Consider the following 20,982-nt stretch of genomic DNA (forward strand, 5'->3'; position numbering starts at 1 on the left):
TTAATGTATTAATTTAGAAACTACATATAATTATTTTATGATTTCCCGTGCTGAAGTTTATCTCGAGTTACCGCATTTTCCGCACTATAAGGCGCACCGGCACACCTGCACACGACCTGATTCTAGATGGTCGGTAGGTAGATAGGTCGGTCAAACTTTATTAATAATTACAAACCAGCGTTCTGACAACTATCCCAGCATGCACCACGCGCTTCTTCTTCTACGGGCGAAAATGAAGTCGGCGGCTGCTTACCGTAGTTGCTAGACCTGTTGTGGCTCAATATTGGTCCATATATAAAGCGCACCGGATTATAAGGTGCACTGTCGGCTTTTGAGGAAATTGAAGGTTTTTAGGTGCGCCTAATAGTGCGGAAAATACGATAATTTAAAATGTCAAATTGACCAATCACACTAAGTGGGCGGGATTATGGCAGCTTCTAGAGATCCTGATGTCTGATTGGCTGATTTAAATTTATCTTTGCTGGAAACCACAGAGTGTGCTAGTATTCCATTTTCTGTTCTCCTTTTTTAAGTTCTGCAAGTTTCCACTTTTTATTTATTGAAATTATATTTTTTTGTACTAATTTCAACATATAAAAATCTGAGATGACAATCTGTGTAATGAATCTATGTAATATGCCTTAAGAAAACTAGGTTTTATATGTTTTTGAGTCTTTATACATTTAATAGAAATTTTCTTAGCTACTGTCAGTTTCGGCATAAGTCAGTTAACGTCAAATCAGTTAAAGTCAAAGCAGCTCCAAGTACCTGAGCTTGGATAAAAAAAATCTGGTTGTTCACCCAAGAAAAATATTTTTCTCTTGGGTATTTCATCATTGTCAGCTTCTCAAAGAAGCCTTTTATTTGTCAAAGTCAAAGTGAGATAATATCTGACCAGATGTTTAGAAAGCAAAACACTTTTCACATAGCTTGCAAAATCATACAAAGGTTTCTAAAATGCTAAATANGTTTTATTCCTCTTTTATATAACAGTAGGTAGACTTTAAAATGTCAAGATTTTTTTCAAGTGTAGACTTTTATAACAATCTGACATTAAAAATCAAAGAAACCGAGTCAAAACAGAAGACTGAATCAAAGTTTTTCAGCATACCCAGAGAAATAAAAGGCAACCGCGTCTCTTTCGGTACTGATTACACTGCTGACTGACGGCTTTCTTAATGACGACGTGGAAAATGAAAGATAATGGGAATGAAACTGCTAATAGGGCAGAACCAGTGTGGGGTGGAGGATGTTTACGGTGTGCAGCTGAACAGGTTTTTACGATGATATGAAAAACTAACACACTTCCTTTAATTAGGACTCAACCTATTTTCAAACTCAATTATTTGAGCGATGAGGCAAACACTCTCTGAACACCCCGCGCTCACAGCGGCAGCGGCGGCATTGTGAAACATTAATGCATTGAAAAGGCACATGCAAATGTGTTCCAATAAAAGAAACAAACAGGAGAAAGATGACAGAAAGGAGGCTGAAAGAAAGAGACAGATGCGAGTAACTCTGGGTGACATTGTGGAGAGAAAGGCCAGTGATTCATGCTGTAAATAACGGGATGTCTCAAACCCTGCTCGGATTGTCAAATCTGGACAGATGGGAGAACGAAAGGAGGGACATGAGGACGACAAAGTGAGGTTTGAAGCTGGCCCGGGGCTCAGGATGCAGCTACAGCAAGGATTTCCTTTCATTCGGAGATTCAGGACAGTGGGAAGTAATGAAGGAAGTGGAGGGGTGAAGAAGAAAAGAAATCAAATGAGGAGCTAAGTAACAGTAGGCGTAAAGATAATAGGAACACTGGGAGGAGACGGAAGCAGATTTGGCCTCATTAGTGTTCTTTTATATCAAGAAAAAAAGGCTGGTGGAAAAGGAGAAAGAGAGGAGAGTATAAGAAGGAAAACATGACAGGATGTGAGAAGGTTGAGGCTCAAAATGAGACATAAATAGGGAAGGAAAATTTAGAGAAAGGACAGATAAAGATATGGTCTGTGGTCAGGGAATGACATCTGGTGTGACGGCATTTCTTACCGATGTAAAGGCTCGCTCTAGTTTGATTAAAACACCACTTTCAAATGGTTTCTGCTGCAGTAAGAGTTGGTACCAAACAAAAAGTATCAACTTGCGATGTCCTGATCCAATCCTTCATAAGTTCAACATAAATTTATAAAATACAATCACATAACACACATCTACAAAGTAAAAATGAAAAAAGTACAGTTTCAGTGCGGTTTAAATAATCTCTGGTTTTTGTGAGGATGTTTCCAGAAACACTGAAATGTCTTTTCCAACAGCTTTCACAGTTTTAATACTGGATCATAACTTACTTTTTAAAATCTAAGTAAAAAAAATTTAATGAAATTAAGTTTGATTAATTTTAGATGGATATTTTAACTACCCCGGCTTCACAGACGCACGTTTACGACATAATTCTGTCACATATGAATTACCATATGATCGTAAAAGGTACCGTTACCTTTACATTTAAAAAAAAAAGTTCTATTTAGCTTTTTTGGCAAAAGGTACAAAGATTTACAATGAGGGATCTAAAAGCTAGATGCTGCTCAGGAGGTGCAGGTTGTAGACCCCTAATCTACGTGTAAATCTGACACATTTACAATACATACTGACTTATGTTGATTAATGTACACCATTTCTCTTTTAAATAAGATAAAACCAGCTTTAACCGTTTTCCTTTACACCAACATGCCAATATGTGCTCATCTTATCACAGTAGCGTGATTTCAACTTCAGTAAATGGCCGTTCATTATCCTCTTATCGCTCAGTGGGAGTGGAGGCTTTTCACTCGTGTTCAGCTTCACAGCTTAAAAAGTTTGACTCGTTTTTAGAGAGCTCATTTGCCAAAATGAGGACTATACATTCAACGTGACAAGATGTAGGAGGAAAAAAAACGCTTATGGGTGCTTAAATAGTCTCTGTCTCACCTTGCCTCCCCGATACTGTTCACCTTGTTCTGGTACCATTTGACAGAGCTGCTGCCAGCGCTCTCATCATAAAGCATCCATCACCACTCATTACTACCCTACTCTTCAAACTCTTGGATTCTGCTGCCTTTGCCGCTTTACGTGTGTAACCCTTCTGTGTTTGTCTCAGGTCCAGTAGGTTGACTTCAAGACAGAGACACCATTTATCCCAACAAAAGAGGAACTTAAGTTGGTGGTCAACTTTAGTCTAGAAGCTTCTGCCCCACAGTTACCGACGGCAACAGAAAAAAAAGGGGGGGGGAGGAGCTGTCAGTTACTCGTTACTACGGCAACCACCAACTGCCAGGAGCAGCGTAACAGAACTTAATACACCACTAAATGTCTGGAGAAATAACTAGACTAAAAACAAATAAATTGGACAAACTTCACATTTATAACATTGTTAAAATAATACCATGTCAGACATGAATTATAAAAAATATCAAATAAATAAGTATCAAACTATCCAAGCATTTCTCACATGAATTAAAGTTTCAATTGTTAGCTTTTGGTTTTCTGGTCTACAGCACAGCAAAGATTAAGGATTATTTTACTGTTTTAACTTCATCCACTCGACTGAAAAGCTTCCTGGAACTAATGAATGGGAAACATGCAATTTATGTAAAGCAGCTTTTCAAGAGGGATTTAGTATCTTCAACTGCATAACAAACTCAACATGGCATCAATAATACGGAGAGCAAAGAGAGCCAAATTACAATAACATGAAATATTTTAAGAGTCATTAATTTTTTAAAACTAAATACACTGAATTTATTATGTACCTCAATTTAATGTATTAATTTAGAAACTACATATAATTATTTTATGATTTCCCATGCTGAAGTTTATCTCGAGTTGCCGCATTTTTCGCACTATAAGGCGCATCGGATTATAAGGTGCACCTTCAATGAATGGCCTATTTTAAACCATTTTACATGTATAAGGCACACCGCATTATAAGGCATACAAAATAGACGCTACAGTAGAGGCTGGAGTTACATTATGCATCCACTAGATGGAGCTGCACTAAAAGGGAATGTCAACAAAACAGTCTGATTCCGGTCGGCAAGGAGAGCCTTTCGCGACTTGGCCGGGCGTGGCCAGACGATGGTCACCCTTCTCCGTTCGCGCACAGCATGTTCGTGGAGAACGTGGTGCTAAATGACCTACAGACGACCTGATTCTAGATGGTCGGTAGGTAGATAGGTCAGTCAAACTTTATTAATAGATTATAAACCAGCGTTTATATTTTGAAATATAAATCATCATTGTCAGCTTCTCAAAAAAGCCTTTTATTTGTCAAAGTGAGATAATATCTGACCAGATGTTTAGAAAGCAAAACACTTCTCACATAGCTTGGAAAATCATGCAAAGGTTTCTAAAATGCTAAATAAACTTAAAATTAAACCTTTACTCGGAGCAAAAACATAAATATTGTACCAGCATTTATACTTGTAAGCTGATTTAACATGTGCTAAAGACGTATTTAAATAGACCTTACTATTGTGAATTAAAAACATTTACTGGCCGATACAGATTTGGGATTTTCTGTAAAATCCAATCTGACTCCAATCCATTTGTTTAAACCTTCTTTATTTAGTTAATTAATATGACAAACAGTGGCCATAAAAGATAATTTTCTGCAGGTTGTGCAACCAACAGAAAATTAAACCTTTATTACCAACATTAGCTGAATTACATCACACTCTGAGCAAAAAGTGCATCTAAGATTTATGCATCAAATCGTTTAAGTTTTGATGCATTTAATGAATGCAGAGCCTATCAATTAAAAAACAAAATCCATTTTTCAATGCTAGTTGGTTGCATCACTTTGTACACAGCCAGCAAACAACTAACTTGCATCCAAGTTCATTCTGTACATTTAGCTTCATAATGTCTGATTCTTTTCACAGAAGGGCACAAAACAGTAAGGGTCCCATTACCAAATTCATTCTCCTGCTAAAGCAGCTTAATTAGAAGAAGATCAATGCAGAAAGTTCACAAAAAGTTTGCTTGAAAACCAAGTGAAAGAAGTCTAAAGCATGCATGTTCCCTATACTCGGACCACCTATTGGTTTTCACTCTGTTCAAAAAGAGTGAACAACCTGCTCCCCCCCATGTTGAGCACCTCCCTTTCATCTTTTTTCCTGCTTCTCCAGAACCCTGACAGCCAATAACCAGCCTCCCCATCTGTCCTGCCGGCATATTTTCATGCTTTTCTTGGATTGAAATTACCTGATACTCTATCACGGCGCACAGGAGAGCTGATTTTAGAGCTTTACGGAGGAAATAGCCTTTCCAGCACAGTGTGCGACTCCTGCGATCCCCTGCTGTCACGCTACAGCACTTTTGACAGAGCTGAATTGACAGACAGCAGTTTCAACAGCACCATCGCCACATGAGCTTCAGTCCACTCCAGCTTCACTCCACAGGGCTCCTGCACAGGCTTCTTGTCAAAATACAACAGGTCCCAGAGTCAAATGTCCACCGCTTGGAGTCTCATGTTTAAAAGTTGAACTATTAGAGCTCATAATAAATTTCCTGTAGACATTTCTGAAGGAAATGCTCTGTGAAAATGGATTAAGCAAGAAGGAGACAGTTGGACAGATGGATTGAATCCACTGATGGATAGAAAGACATGGATGGACAGGCAGTTTGGATGAATGGATGAATGGATAGGTATACGGATGGACAGACTGATGGATGACGGACCGCCAGATGGAAGAAAAGAAAAATAGACAAATGGTTAAGCAGATGGACAGATGAGGAAAGGCACAGTTTGATAAATGGATGGCTCAACAGATGAATATAAAATCAGACAGATATGATACAGAAAACTGGATGGAGGGATGAACAGATGACTAGATGAATGGATGGTTGGACAGAAGGGTGACAAAATGAATAAACCAGCAGATGAAAGAGGAAAAATACAAGGATGGATCAATGGATTGATGGATGAATGGACGAGCAGATGGACAGGCGAGGAAAGGGACAGTTTGATAGTTGGATGGACAGACAGCTTGACAGATGTGTCCATCTGGACAGGGATGGAGGAATGAACAGATGGATGGCAAGCCACACATATGGACCAACACGCAGAAAAATAAAAATGGATGGATGGAAACGGATGATGGTCCGGTGGACTAAAAAAACCATTGGATGACTGTATGATGAAGAAAGATTGATAGCATTGCCTCCTTCATATAATACCTACTAGTCCTTCAGACTAGCCCGCAGCAATTAGCAGACACTGTAAAACACAGGTAAAAACGTTATTAAAGGGTTACTAGAGGAGTGACGTTGTGATGACTTCCTGGAGGCGGAGTTTCAGAAAGAGCCGGGGTTTTAAAGACACAGAGGCCCAATTTCAAGGTCTTACATTACAAAGTCCAGTTTAATATATAAAGCATTTTACTTGATTATGCTACGAAATAGCACTATGTAGCAGGAAAATGCATAGTACTGTCCCTTTAAGAAAAAGCCAGGCAGCTAAGCTAACTTAATACCGGCCATGTAAGTTGCATAATTTTATGTGCAAAAGAATTTTTCTTCAAAAATACATTGATGAAATCTTATAATGTGGAGTCTTATAGAATTGTTTTAAATAAATGTTTTTGTCAACACTGTCTTTTTCTCAGTCACATAATTTAAACAATCTTGAGACTGCTTTATAAATTGGTTTCTGAATTAAAAATAGTGACATTAAAAATCAGAATCAAAACAATAGACACTAAAAAATCTGCATCTTTACTATCCTGATGTGGGAAACACCATTTAAAACATTCAGACCAGAGTCTGAGTGTCTAAGCTTTTGGCAAACATATTAAGGCGCATCAGAATGAGCTTATCCATCTCCATCTCCTGAAGACAATCGGCGAGCCGTGGGCGCCACCAGTGTCTGAAAGCATGCAGAGGGACAATATTCCCATCATGCCCTTCAGCTGCTTCATCCCTGACCTCCACTGATCATTTATTCATGCATCCCTCCCTCAAATGTGGGAAGCTTTTCCATGTTGTTTGGCTCATTCATATTGCATGGCGATACCAGGGGCTGGGAGGGGACGCGTCCTGGTGACCTACGCATCGTAGACGTGCCGCAGCACAAAGACGCGGTGAGCATACTGTGGGAAGGAGAGTGGAGACAAAAAGAGGAACAGGAACCATTTAAATGGGTCAAAGGAGGAGAAGTGGGGACAAATGTGAAATATGTACAGTATTCTAGGAAGAGAGGCGAGCTATGCAGAGCGGAGAAAGGGAGCAAAATGAGAAAGTCCTTGAAGAGGTCAGAATAAACCCATCACTACGACCGAAGAAATGTTTAATGAAAACCACAATAATGGAGGAGAAGCTCTGGAAAAGCTTTTATGGAAAAACAGAGACGACAACAATACATCTATCTGTTGATCCTTCTCTTCATTCATCTCTCCTTTTTCTAAATCTCTCTCTCTCTCCATCTCTCATCTGTATTTCTACATCACTCTTCCCTTCGTCCAGGCATTTCTATCTTCTCTCTCCATCCAGCTCTCTTCTCTCTCTCAACACATCTTTCTCCATCCATTTTCACTTCCTCCATCTCTCTTTTCTCCATCTCTTCTCTTCCTCATCCACCCATCATTTCTCTTTTCTTAACATCCATCTATCTCTCTTCACTCCATCAATCTGTTACTCCATCTCTTTTCTCCATCCATCTCTCTTCTCTCTCGCCATCCATCTAGCTCTCTTTTTTTGACATCCATCCATCTCTTCTCTCTCTCCGTCCATCCATCTCTCTTTTCTGGACATCCATCCATCTCTCTTTTCTGGACATCCATCCATCTCTCTTTTCTGGACATCCATCCATCTCTCTTTTCTGGACATCCATCCATCTCTCTTCTCTCTCTCCATCCATCCATCTCTCTTTTCTGGACATCCATCCATCTCTCTCCTCATCCATCTCTCCTCTTTTCTCTCTCCCTTCATCCATCTCTCCTCTTTTCTCTCTCCCTTCATCCATCTCTCCTTTCTCTCTCTCGATCATAAAATCCTCCTCCTGCAGATAAACGCTTCCTGTGAACGGCACCACTAAAGTTAAATCCAGTTTTGCCACTGAACCCAATAAACTGCTGATAAACTAAAACAACTGCCCCTGGGGGCGGGGGGGTAAATAATGGACTCTGATTCAATTTAAATAAATCCATGTGTTGAACAGAACCATTCATTTTCCACTTGATCAGAACCAGCACACAGATGATGTGTTTAATTGGAAAGCCAGCGGAGCAGGTCCGATTCAATCACATCCAAGGAGTCGAAAATTATTGAGCTAAGGTGTCAGGAATTTTATTCACACCAGATGGAGAGAAAAAGAGCTTCATTATTTGTGCTCAGGTGTGCAATTATGACAGAAAAAGTTATGGTGAGTTTTTTCTTTATTTTTTGTGGCGTTTAAAACTAATGCACACGTCTAACTTCTGGCTTAATTTACAGCAGTTTCTAACACCGACTAAAACCTAATCTGGAAATAATTGCCTCTTATTTCATCTCTATGCAGGTAGACCTCATTAACACATGCAGGCCTGTTTCATATAAACCAGCGAAAACAGGAATATGGTGGCGCAGAAAAATGTGTCAGTCGACATGCGACAGAGTGGAAAGAAACATTACTAATAATTATAAAATAGCATGGTTTGCATATTTTAGCACATTTTACCAACTAAATCTACACACAATCAGTTTTTCCTCCCTACCTGAGTTTACTTCAGATGTTTTTATTACCTCTATAATTTTCCAAAATGAGCTTTTCAGTATTTAGTTTCATCACTACTAGAAAATTCAATATATTTCATATGCAGGGTTAGACTGTTTATATGCATTTGCTGCAACTAATAAAATATCTGCAACTACAACTGCAGATATTTTTGAATATTCAGAGAATTGCATCTTTGATTCAATTCAAATTCAATTCAAGAATACTTTATTGATCCCAAAAATAAATTAAATGCTGCAACTCATTAAATCAGAGTTATTATAGAGGCTGATCGCAATTTTTCAGAATAAGAAGTGAAGCTCAGTCAGATCAAATGGGAAACATCTGTGAACATCGGCTTTTCCACCAATTGTAGTTTTCTTGCTAATAAGCGATTAAAAAAAAAAAATCTAACCTGCCGATTCTGATTTGGGCTGATACTTTTATTATTCTTTGAAAAGTTGATGAATATAACAAAAAGTTTCTTAGCTCTCTCTGGTTTTTAATCCTGGTCAAGATACTAAATTAGTTTAGGTATGGACTTTAACTAGGCCATTTGAACACATTAAGATTTGATCTAATTGCAGTTTAGGCTGTAGGTTTAAAAATGATCAACTGCTTAAGCTTTCCATAATCAGGTCTTCCTTCATTTGTAACTAAGATTTCTAAATTAAATTAAACAAATACACATTCTCTGCTGCACTATTTAAGCAAAACAAATCTCTTAAAGTTGTTTAGTAAAGAGGAATCCTGCTCAAAACGCGGATAACACAAAAGCTTTGGTAATCAAAGTTACCAAAACCATGAGAGTAATGCTGGTTGAGTTGCATCGATTGTTTTTGTGCACCAAGGACGTCCGCTACAGACCCGGGCTTTAAAGCAGAGAGGCCAGACCGAGGCCAAACACAAGACGGTTATTAGCTAAATAAATTAAAGCTTACTTTGGTTTCATGCTGACTAATTATAGGATTTTTCGGAACCATTTCAGCAGACTGGAGAACTTTAAAATAAATGTCATTCTTAGCATCATCAGCTCAAAATAATGGTTGTTTACCTTCTGCTCCTTGTCAGCAAAACAGTAAAGATGAGAAATAAAAGCAATGGCATGAGCTGACTATATACAAAACAATTAACAAGCTTTAATTCAGCACTGGGGCAAATAGAGGGGAGATTAATGATGACAGGAATGCGCCTGATGACAAAACTCTTTAAAATAAGTAACTTATGCCAGTGAAAGCCTTGACCTGACCCCAAAAATCCAGCTTTGCTTAAGACCTAAAAATGGCAGAACACAGAACCTCTTGATCCAACCTGAAAGAGCCCGAGAGGATCTGAGGAGGAATGGGAGAAAATCCCTGAAATCCAGGTATGTAAATCTTATTACATCACACTCCGCCAGGTTCAGAGAGGCTGAAATCACAGCAAGGAAGCCTTCAGCCTCAGACGATGAAAGGAGCCTCAACACTTTAACTCAAAATAAATACAATCAGAGAAAATTTGCATATGTAAAACTTTCACACAAAGGCTTTAATGTGGAAAAGAGTGGAGGAGGACGAGCGCTTGGGTCTTAGTTTGTAGACAAACAGAGGTCATTATGAGTGTGTAACCATCCGTAGCCTCGTGTTTGTGTGCGCTCATGTGTGAACGCTGACAGAGAGAGGGTAGTCCTCCAGAAACAAACACTTACAGCCTGGAGAAGCATCACACAATTACCAAAAAGGATCTACAAACCACTTACCTTGCAAAAGGATTGAATCATTCTAAAAATGTATATTTAAATCACTTTACTCTGTTACCCCTCATAAAGACACAAAAAGGATCAATTAAATTAGGAAAGTGTACAGCTGTGAGTATTTTAATGTTTTAAATGTTTTTCTATTGGGAACATTAGTTAATGAGGAAACTTAACCCTTTCATGCATGAATTATGATCCTTTGTGTCAGGATCTTTTTCCAAATGCTTGTTTATTTTCTTAAGGCATAAAAAAAAGGAAGGAAAAAAAACCGGTAAATTTTTATTTTTCTTTTAGGTGATCAATTGTAATTTTCTCCAAATACAAAGTTGTTGTTTGAAACATACATCAGTAGTATTGTTATTTAGGGGTTATATGACGTCACAATATTTTTTTTTAACCGCAAAAAGCCGCCAAAAGAAGAAGAAGGAACCGGGTGGGTGGCCAGCCTTTTATTTTGCCTGTCGGCCATACTGGATTTAACAAAAATAATTTCTTGCTTTTGCAGCTGATGGCCAGTAGTTAGTAGTGTATTTTATGATGCATTAGTGTCCACTTCAGTGGTCTGTGTCCATTTATAACATAAAAATCCACAAGAAGCAGAAGAAAATGGCTTTTAGACAGCTGACCACTGCAATGACCACTATGCATGAAAGGGTTAAGATACCAAAATCATTATTTATTTTCATATAAAAGTGGCAAAAAAAAATAAATCCACATCACCATAAGTACATCCACCGTCAACGATGACATACAGCAGCAGTATTACGCTTTGAGTTATTTTTTACGAAGAGGGAAATTGGTCAAAGTTGGCTTAGGAAACCTTAAAACAGGTCAATCATGAAAGAAAACCTTTAACAAGCTGCAAAAAAACAAGATTCACATCCCATCAGGATAATAATCCTGAACATCAAGAAGGAATTATAGCTGATCGGGTTCTGATTTAATCTGATCAGTACGAGTTGTTTCTGGGAGGAAAATGGGCAAAAACATCAAGTTTCTAGCTACACAAAGCTGGGAAAGACAAAACTCTGCAAAAATATCCATTACTTTGTGCTCATAAAATCCCAACAGATTAAAGTTTGTGTTTTTAATGACAAAATGTGAAGATGCTCAAGGGATGTAAATTCATTTTCAACTCGCTGCCTAGCTCTGGGAATACATCACCACTCTGAAATATGACACAAGCTCTAAGTTACAAAACATCCAACTTTCCCATTGCAAGAACAGCTGCTGAAGTCACCCAGGAACTGCAGCTTATATATAGTTTCTTGTTTAGGATATAAAACAAAAAAGACAGAACTGGGTAATTTAAAATCGACAACTTCAGCAAATAACCTGCAGTTTCAGCATTACATCTGCTGCATATTTTCAGTATGACTGTTTTCCATATTCTATGGCCTTACTTATTAGAAGAATTTTCAACCAGTAGCAACGATTCTTATTTAATGTTATGGAGCCCAAAAGCAGGACAAAGTAATTCACCCATAAATCCAGTAATGTAATTTAAGTAATTCCCAACTTGGAAGCGCTGTAGTGGTCAAATTATGCGATGCTTACCTCGATCCTCCCTGTGTCTGGCTGGAAGCCCCTGGCAGGGTCTTCGGTCGTCACTCTGCACTGGATGGCGCAGCCGTTCACCCTGATCTTGTCTTGTTTCAGGCCCAGTTCTGGCAGGCTGCGGCCTTCGCACACATGCAGCTGGGCGTGCACCAGGTCCACGCTGAGGAGCAGACCAGAGGTAATTAGCCGAGTAAAGATCGATGAGGCACAATGTGAAGATGACCACTCTAAAAGTCCCTCCAACACACACTTAAGACGTGTTGGAAATAAACCCTGTGTAGCAGGGTTTTATTTTAACAGTATTATAGATGTGAAGTTTGTCCAAATGTGTTTATTCATTCTTTGAATGTATTTTGTTTAGTCAGGTTGTTTCTTCAGACATTTATTGGTGCTTTAAGTTCAGTCACGCTGCTCTTGGCAGTTGGTGGTTACCGTAGCAACCAGTAACCGACAGCTCCTCCCCCTTTCTTCTGTTGCCGTCGGTAACTGTGGTATGCATTAGAATCAGCTCTACGTTTTCTTTACAAGTATTATATTTTGCAACACAATACTTGTAATTTTGCTATGTTTTGTGTACGTTTTTAAATGTTATTGTTAATGTTGCCCATTTTAGCTAGGTTTAATTGTACAAATGTTAACTGCTTCTAAATGCTCTTTGGGAGCTACTGCTTTGTAGTTTGTTTAGGGTTATTTATTGAATTTTGTTTAATTATTGGGGCAGAATCTGCTGGACTGGTGTTAACCGCCAACTTGATTTTCTTAGAATAAATACAGTGAACCTGAATGAGTGTCGTGAAGTTGTTAACCTACTGGACCTGAGACAAATGCAGAACGGTCACACATGTACAACGTTGTTTTCACAAGTCTTGGTTCTCAGCACCTTGTTGTTCTGCATGTTTAGGTGGTTTCCATCTTCCAATAAACCTGATTTCAAAATAGAAATGTCTCCAGTTTATCAAGTTCTGCAGGCAGATTTTAACTAAAGACTGGATCCAAAGGAGAACTGTTCACCTTTCTTTTTAAAGAAAGAAACTTTTGTTTTGAAGCATTTTGGCAACAAAAGGTTTGAATTATTCAGCGTCTGCCATTAAAATCAACAGCCTTGCTAATAAAGCAGATAACCTAACTATTGAGCTTATGGTTGATTTTTAGGGTCACGCTAAGAAAATGAGTTACGATATTAAAGCTACAGTATTAACATAATATCACCTAATAATCCTCTTTATATTTTAAATTACAGTATCATATTTGACTCTCACTGCCCTTGGTGTGAGAGGGCACACCAAGGGCATATTGGCCCTTGGTGTGCCAATATGCCCTTGGTGTCCATATTGGCACACATGGTGTCCATATCTAATGGATATGGACACCATGTGTCCATTAGATATGGTGTCCATATCTAATGGACACCATATCTAATGGACACCATTAGATATGGTGTCCATATCTAATGGACACCAAGATATATCTTGCATCAAGTTTATATCTTGGTGCAAGATATAAACTTGCATCAAGTTTATATCTCTATAAACTTGATGTAAACCTCAGTGATTGGGGACGGGAAGGGTCAGATAACAAAAATCTTTCTTGCATTATTCAACAATATACATTTTTGGTTTCCGTTGCATTGTTCAGTCTTGAATCTCACAAATCAGCCTCTTTTCACTTGAGATGTTCATACTTACAAAAGCCTGACAAATTAAAACTAAAGAAGAAGAATCCATTGTTGTGTTTCAAGGATTTCCCAAATAATGACAAAACAACTTCGCCCAGTAAAGATAATGTGTTCCCCTTCTGGCTCATTTATTGAGATGGAACAAATTCAAAGTCTAAAAGTCTTAAATTACTAAGCTGTTCACTTTTTGCAAGAACAATTTACTGTAGAGCTGAGAATGAAAAACGAAAAGAAAGGACAAAGTATAACGCATGAGGCTACTTTATCCAATAAACAACATCTGGAAATCATTTGTCACATTTATTTTTAATTTACGCGCACAAGCAGTCAGCAATATGATGGATAATTTTGTGCTTTACTATTAGCAAACTTAAGAGGGAATATAAATCTACAGCCTGGATAGAGGGTACTCTAATTTTCCTTCAATTCCCTGAGCTTTAACTTCCATCAAAGCTGCCTCATCTGTATGCATTTATTTAAATGTAAAGCTTAAAAGGCCTCCTGGGTTCATCTTCCTGACCTTGCACTCTAATGCACATCCCATGAAAAAAAAACAAAAAACTTAACCTTTCTTCGGTATTCAAGAATTTTTTTTGAGAATTTATACAGAACATCAAAGCTATACATTGGGAGCATATTGAGGTTAAGTCTCCAACAACACTCAAAGTGCCAGGAAACAACTTTATCTGCAGTCCAATGCGTTTTGGCTTGCAGAGTTCGTCAGAGATTGCAAATAAAGTTGTTTTCTAGAACTTGAAGTGTTGATGGAGTCGTCACCTTAGCAGATTTTTGCCCTATGCATCTTGGGGGTTGGTGAAGTTGTGCCAGACGTTTTTGGAAAGCAGCATGTAAACTGGGAAAAGAAGTTTTTCACTTCTTTTTTGTGAAGATCCCAGTTAACATTTAGCCACAGTGCGCTCAAACAGAAAAACCTCTCTATATGCACAATGATGCCCCAAAGAAACTCAATTAAATTGAGTTGAAATATTTAATTTATTGGATATTTTCTTCTAAAAAGATTATTTTAGAAAGCACTGTGCTACATTTAGCCATGTTTTAAACTGGTTCATAAGAGTATTAACTTATATTATGAATAATTTTACTTGAGACAAGTTTCAAATTTTGTTTATCATTTTTCCAAGCTCAACTTTCTAGAATTTTCTATTCATTTTCCAGATATTTGTTTGCATTACATTCATTACGTTGCTTTTTATGTGCAAGTTTTTCCAAATACAACACAATATTCAATTTGGCATCTGTCAAAAACTTTGAAAGAGATCTGATCTAGGTTTTGTTTTTCCAACTGACTGATTTCAGTAATTATCCCTCCAGTTGAAGCCACAGGTTAATCTTTTTTCTGAAAAGTGTGACTATCCTAACAAAATGATCAATTTAGCAAACCCACAGATAGATGCTACAAAATAAGAGCTTATTGCATGCAAGAACAAGCCAGATTGTTGCAGCTGCCACTATAATTTACCAACATAATCAGTCGTCCAGCAGCACCGACAGGAATCAGATTAAGCAGGTTCAAAGAAAAACGTGTTGTTCAGAAACAATGTGAACATTGTGGCTTAATAATCTACAAAAATTCAACCTTACAAGATCATTTTGGAACAAGACATTAAAATGCATGTAAAGCTGAAAACAGAATCATGATGGTGGAAACCAAAAACTCCTCATCTTGCATGGTTGTACAGAAGATAAATGAATTTAGTCCTCGCCAGCTCTTAGAAACTAGGTCAATAAAACTTCACATAAACCCATCTATATGAATTAGGAGTTTGAGCAGCAGCCAGTAGGCGCTAATCAAATGCACCCAGCGAACAGATAAGCATGTAAACAACTTTGGAAAAGCCGTTATTTGCTCCGGATTATTAAGGTGTCGCAACAGAGCTGTCGAGAAGTTCCCTGAAAGATTTCTGAGCAGCAACGGTTGCAGCAACAAGCAACTTGAAGCCCATTAATCTATAGTGAGATTATCCAGACATCCTGAAGACTCCATTGAGTTTCCAGTCCATGACGACGCCGTGGTTCAGATCAACTTGCTTTATGTCCAATGTGAAAGTTTCAAACATTCCTGCAGTAAACATCTTAAAAAATCTATCACAATATAAGCATTTAATATGGGTTAATATTGATAATTGATTAGCTTTTTTGTTTTAAATATCGGAGCTGTGACCTTTCCCGTTTTATCCAGTTTTCACTCAATGCAGTCTTTTTATTTTTAAGACTGCATTGCATAAGACACAGTGGTGAAACCTTAAACAGCTGCTGCGCATGTTACTTGAAAGGGTGTTGCTAGGTAACCAAAGAACAAGCGAGTTGCTAGGTAACCAAAGAACAAGCGAGTTGCTAGGTAACCAAAGAGTGCGTGAATTGGTTGATGCTAAACAACCATTTTTAGCTCGTAGCTGAGCGGCTAAAGTCTTTCGTTTGACTACATCCCCCAGAATGCTGTGCGGTTCTGGATTTGAGTTCAGTGAAATTATTGAACATTCTATCAGACACATTATCTATTGATATTCATCATGTGTCTATTACAATATATATTGTTACTGATTTATTGTACATTCCTAATTTTAGGTTTGTGAAATATAAACTTGTCTCTGGATGAGCTTATTGAATAAATAGAGTCAAAGTAGCATCGTAATCACAGTTGAAAGAGGCCCAGTGAAGTATTTTTTGTTTCTTTATCTGGGCAGGCAGTTTGCATCTCTTAATATCTTTAGTCCAACACGGCGTGTCTGTTTTCAGGCCAAGCCTTTAAGGATGCCAGTTTTTGCTTCTTTTTTTTTTTCCGGTGATGCCTTCTGAAAAGCTTCTAACGTTTGTTTGATCTGTGAAAATCTTAAAAGCAAAATGCAGACCACCAAATGGGTCCAGGAATGAGTTCTTTGAAATACCCTCACCCCACGAACCCAGATATTTGGCAATGCACCTAGTGTCAGGGAAATAAGCTTCAGGATACCTTAGTGTCTGAACACTTCTAACATTTCCATTCATATAAACTCTCTTCATCCAAATACACGCAACACAGAAACATAATAGACAGGCAGAGAAATTATGAAAAAAAAAATTCAAATGAGACATTTTTGAATTTATTTTATTGCGAGGATTGGATGAACAACCTTTAGAGGTAATAACTGCCATTCAGCTATTTGCAAAAACTGGCAACCTTACCCAATCTGAGGGTTTTCAAGCATAAACATGTTTGAGGTGATGCCATCGCATCTCTCTAAACACTTAAATGTTTTAGCCAGCAGTGTTTTTGCAGCTGAACTCTCACTCTCATTGTTTAATCATGAAGGAGGACGTTAACTGCAGAAGCTGATGCCTGCAGTGTCTCAGACGTTGTTCTTGATTCTTATGTGATCTCCTGGATCGGCCAATCTTTGGAAAACTCTTCCACGCTTTCTCCATGTTGAATGTCAAGGTTGACAATGTAGTTCACTAGAATCAAAGACCTAAAAATGGTTTAGTTACCATTTCCAAACAGAGCTGAGAGACCGTTTCTCATCTGTTCTTGAAATGATTTAGATAGACTTTTAAATATTGCTTTCATTAGCTCTTTTACCTTACTTCTTGTTGAACAGGTTCTATTCACGTGATTTTAGTCAACATCTCAGGCAGCAATCAGCACGAGTAAAGCCAAAGTACAATTACGTTTTAATGATGCGTTCACACCAAACGCATCAGGCACGTCTGGTTTACATCCAAAGTCTATGTGGAGGCGCGTTGAAGGTGCAGCGCGCTGAGGGTGCAGCGCGCCGAGGGTGCAGCGCGCCTAGGGTGCAACGTTGAGGGTGAAGCGCGTTGAGGGTGCAGCTTGTTGCGTCTAGAGCTGCGTGGTTTGAAACATTGAGCATTTTACAAGTCAGATGCTGGAGCTGAAAAATCTGAACTTTCGCCGCTCGAAACGGAACGTCAATCAATCAGAGCGACGGCATTATGTGATCTAGTGATGTAGTTTCTGACGTAATCTACCAAAAAAACTACAGCCAATAAACCAATTGTTGCTGTTTGCTCTCGTCCTGTAATCTACGACCGATCAATCGAGACCGAAGTAGAAAGGATCTTGCTTAGAAGAAGATCAGCGAGGAAGATGGAATGTCGGGTAAGTTATAACTTTTACTATTTGAAAATATTTCCCCACATCTGATCTATCCAAATCCATCCAGCAAAAACATTTAATCACGTTAATTAAACGTATTTATTTAGATGAAATATGGAGGAGACGCCAGAAGAGTTTGAGGGCGATTTTGACGCGTCTGGAGCAAAATATGAAGCATCTGACTTCAAAGTGCACACGGGTCGAACTTGAACACAACATAACATAGAGGGTATTGTTATTCCCTTTACTCTTTATAACTCATTTTATATTTAATGAATGACCTGAAACATACAAGTGTAGCAAAGAAGGAAAAATAAAAAGAAATAAAGAAATAAAAAGTAAGAGGGAAATACTTAACACACATTTTCCTAACCTCCTAATAAACGGTCATTTTATAGAACCTGTTAATCTTTTGTGAATGATGTGAACGTACCACAGACAAAAATCCAACTAGAAATGCTAACTACAGCTCAAGCTCATACTAAAGAAATGTCTTAGTACCTTTCAAAGTCCACCTCTTAAAGAAAATTCATTTTCGACCCTTCAGTACTGAAGCTTTAGCTTAAAAGTACTCCAAGTCAAATCAGCTCTCAAGGTCTGAGCCAACCTTAAACTACATCTGAACCCAGCAGGGCTCCCCCGCAGCGACCTTCAAGATCAAATAAAACCCTTTCATCCGAGGTACAGGTCAGGCCCATGTAGATATTGTTTATCCGCCAGCGCAAAGGTTTTATCCAGTCTGAGGCAAGACTTGACACAATCTGACTAGGGATTTAAGCTGCAGTACAAAGTGGCTACAATGTTAAACCAGTCGACTTTACGGACTAATTAGCTGCACAATGAAACTGGGAAATGCTGCTACACACAAGAAAATGGTGGCATTTAATTATAAAGGCTTCATAGAGTATCGGATTATTCTTTATAAAAACAGTAAAATCTGATAAAAATATACCTGATTATAGAGAAGTGGTGGGTTTATTATGAAGCCAATTGAGGCTCGGGTGTAAAAAGTGCAGAAAAGGTTTCATTAAAATGTAATTAGGCTGAAATTATCCAGTCTGCCCTGAATTATATACAGGTTAAATAGCAATGGTCGAGGTCATTGGAGGATGTACAACGTATTGGCCTTTGCTAAAGGGTGGACGACATGCACGAATGAGAAACATTAAACATTAAAATTACATTAAATTAGCAAATTACAGGAAAGAAATGCATCAAACAGCTTGAACTATTTTACTGCCTTCACTCACATTAACCTGTTTGTAAAATTCAGCCCTCACATGAAGCAGCAGGAACACAAAACTTTGTGCAGAAACGCCACATCTCCACACACTGAAACGGCGAGTACTAATTGCATATCATTTTCAGTCATTGCACTCATAGCTTGCTAGCCAGGGTAAGGAAGGTGGCTGTGCGCCCAGAACTAAAAGTGGGAGGCAAACAGAAGAGAAAACACATGAGGGAGTGGAGCAGCTTGTTGTGGCCATAAGAGAGGAGGGGACAATGACAAGCACAGGGGTTAAGAGAATATCCCAGTCTACTCTTGAGATCCAGATGGATGAGGGAAATTGAGAGATGAAGGCTGAATGACAGCTATACTCCCCCTAATCGAGCAGAGAGAGCACCAAAAAAATTACATGAGGGGAAGAAGAAGGTGTGGGAGTGTGGATAAAGATAAAAAGCTGGATGAAAACGGAATGAGTGGGAAAAGTGGGTGCGTGGAAAGAGATTGGATTTGGCCTCACTCAAAAGAAGAACGTGAAAGGAGGTAAAGAGGAGGAGGAGGCCTACGAGGGTGGAGGAGTGGAGGAGGAGGAAGAGAGATGGGCTTGGAGTGGAAAGCTGAGATACAGTGAATACATGGAAAAGTGGAATGAGTGAGATAAGAAAGCGAACATCCATGTCGAATTGAGATGGGGGCGAAGGTATGGGGATAGGAATGACTCAAAGAGAGGGTGGATGATGGTGGAACGATGGAAAGATGAGGTGGTGGAGAACCTCTGCTGTTTTAGGGGCAATTAAAGACGGAAAACTGAGTTGAATCTACATTCAGGTAAATTACATTAAATCTTCTCTTTGCTGGAAGATGAAAAGCTGACATATTCAAACTTTTAAACATCTCATCATGTAACTAGTAACTACCCAAACCTCTTACTTCTGCTTGCTTAATATTACTTTCTGACTATTCTACCCACCCCTACTTATTTCACTGAATGAAGAACAAACATGCTTAACATGAACTGTAGGTACGAGTCTGGTGGTTTCATGGTTAAAAGTGAGATTTCTTGTTTGTAAACAAGCTTCCCTGTTTGGTTATTTTCAATCTGTTGAGCCTATTGGAGGCCAGGTGTACATACTGCAAACAGTAGCTTTTGTAACTACAAGTAGCTTGATCTGTTCTAACATTTATACTATATAAAATATTGTTATAAAAGTTTGCTGTGAAAAAATGTTTTCCCTAATGTTCTTTTTAAGTTATCCCATAAAATATCAGAATTTGAGCTTCTGATTACAGTATTTTATTTTTTACAAATTAAATCAGATGTTGAACTCAGTTATTACTCGAGTAGCTAAAATGAGCTAGATAGAAAGAAAAAGTAGGCAGGATAGATAAAGCTAGCTAGAGAGAGATATGGTTACAGAACGACCAAGAGGGAACTAGGAACAGTTTGAAGATGGAGAGCTAGCTACACAGAGAAAGAGTGCTAATAAGACAAGTGTGGAGAGAGCTAGCTTGAAAGAACTAGCGAGAGATGGAGAGAAAGCTAGAAAGATGGATGAAGAACTAACTAGAGATCTAGAAAGTTAGTTAAGTAGAGCTAGAATGATGGGAGAACAAGCTAGATAGAGGAGATAGAGATGGAAGATGTATAAAGAGCTAGCAAGGAAGAGCAAGATGGAGAGCCAGCTAAAGGGAGCTATGGAGCATTAGAGCAAGACAGAGAGCTACAGATAGAGCTAGCTAAAGAGACAAAGCTAGATAGAGAGCCAGAGATGGGGCTCGTTAGAGAAAAGTAAAGCTAGCTCTAGAGATAGAGCTCGCTAGAGAAAAGTAAAGCTAGCTGTAGAGATAGAGCTCGCTAGAGAAAAGTAAAGCTAGCTGTAGAGATAGAGCTCGCTAGAGAAAAGTAAAGCTAGCTATAGAGAGACGGAGCTCGCTAGAGAAAAGTAAAGCTAGCTAT

General features: G+C 38.4%; 1 protein-coding gene and 1 long non-coding RNA gene across 2 annotated transcripts in view; both read right to left on the reverse strand.

Annotated features, from left to right (window-relative positions):
- The window catches only part of LOC107833363 (uncharacterized), a 20,088-nt gene extending 11,224 nt beyond the window's left edge, over nucleotides 1–8,864 (reverse strand). The window contains exons 1-2 of the long non-coding RNA XR_001659103.1: nucleotides 8,854–8,864; nucleotides 2,633–2,635 (exon numbers count right to left, since the gene is read on the reverse strand). This is a non-coding gene — a long non-coding RNA (uncharacterized LOC107833363). The remainder of the gene's footprint in view (nucleotides 1–2,632; nucleotides 2,636–8,853) is intronic.
- Nucleotides 1–20,982, reverse strand: part of LOC103154086 (pyruvate carboxylase, mitochondrial-like) — a 192,055-nt gene that overhangs the window by 71,328 nt on the left and 99,745 nt on the right. The window contains exon 11 of the mRNA XM_007575244.2: nucleotides 12,009–12,171. Within this exon, the coding sequence (XP_007575306.2) occupies nucleotides 12,009–12,171 (163 nt within the window). The remainder of the gene's footprint in view (nucleotides 1–12,008; nucleotides 12,172–20,982) is intronic.

This window comes from Poecilia formosa, unplaced genomic scaffold (genome assembly GCF_000485575.1).
Source record: "Poecilia formosa unplaced genomic scaffold, Poecilia_formosa-5.1.2 Scaffold373, whole genome shotgun sequence".
Classification (NCBI taxonomy): domain Eukaryota; kingdom Metazoa; phylum Chordata; class Actinopteri; order Cyprinodontiformes; family Poeciliidae; genus Poecilia; species Poecilia formosa.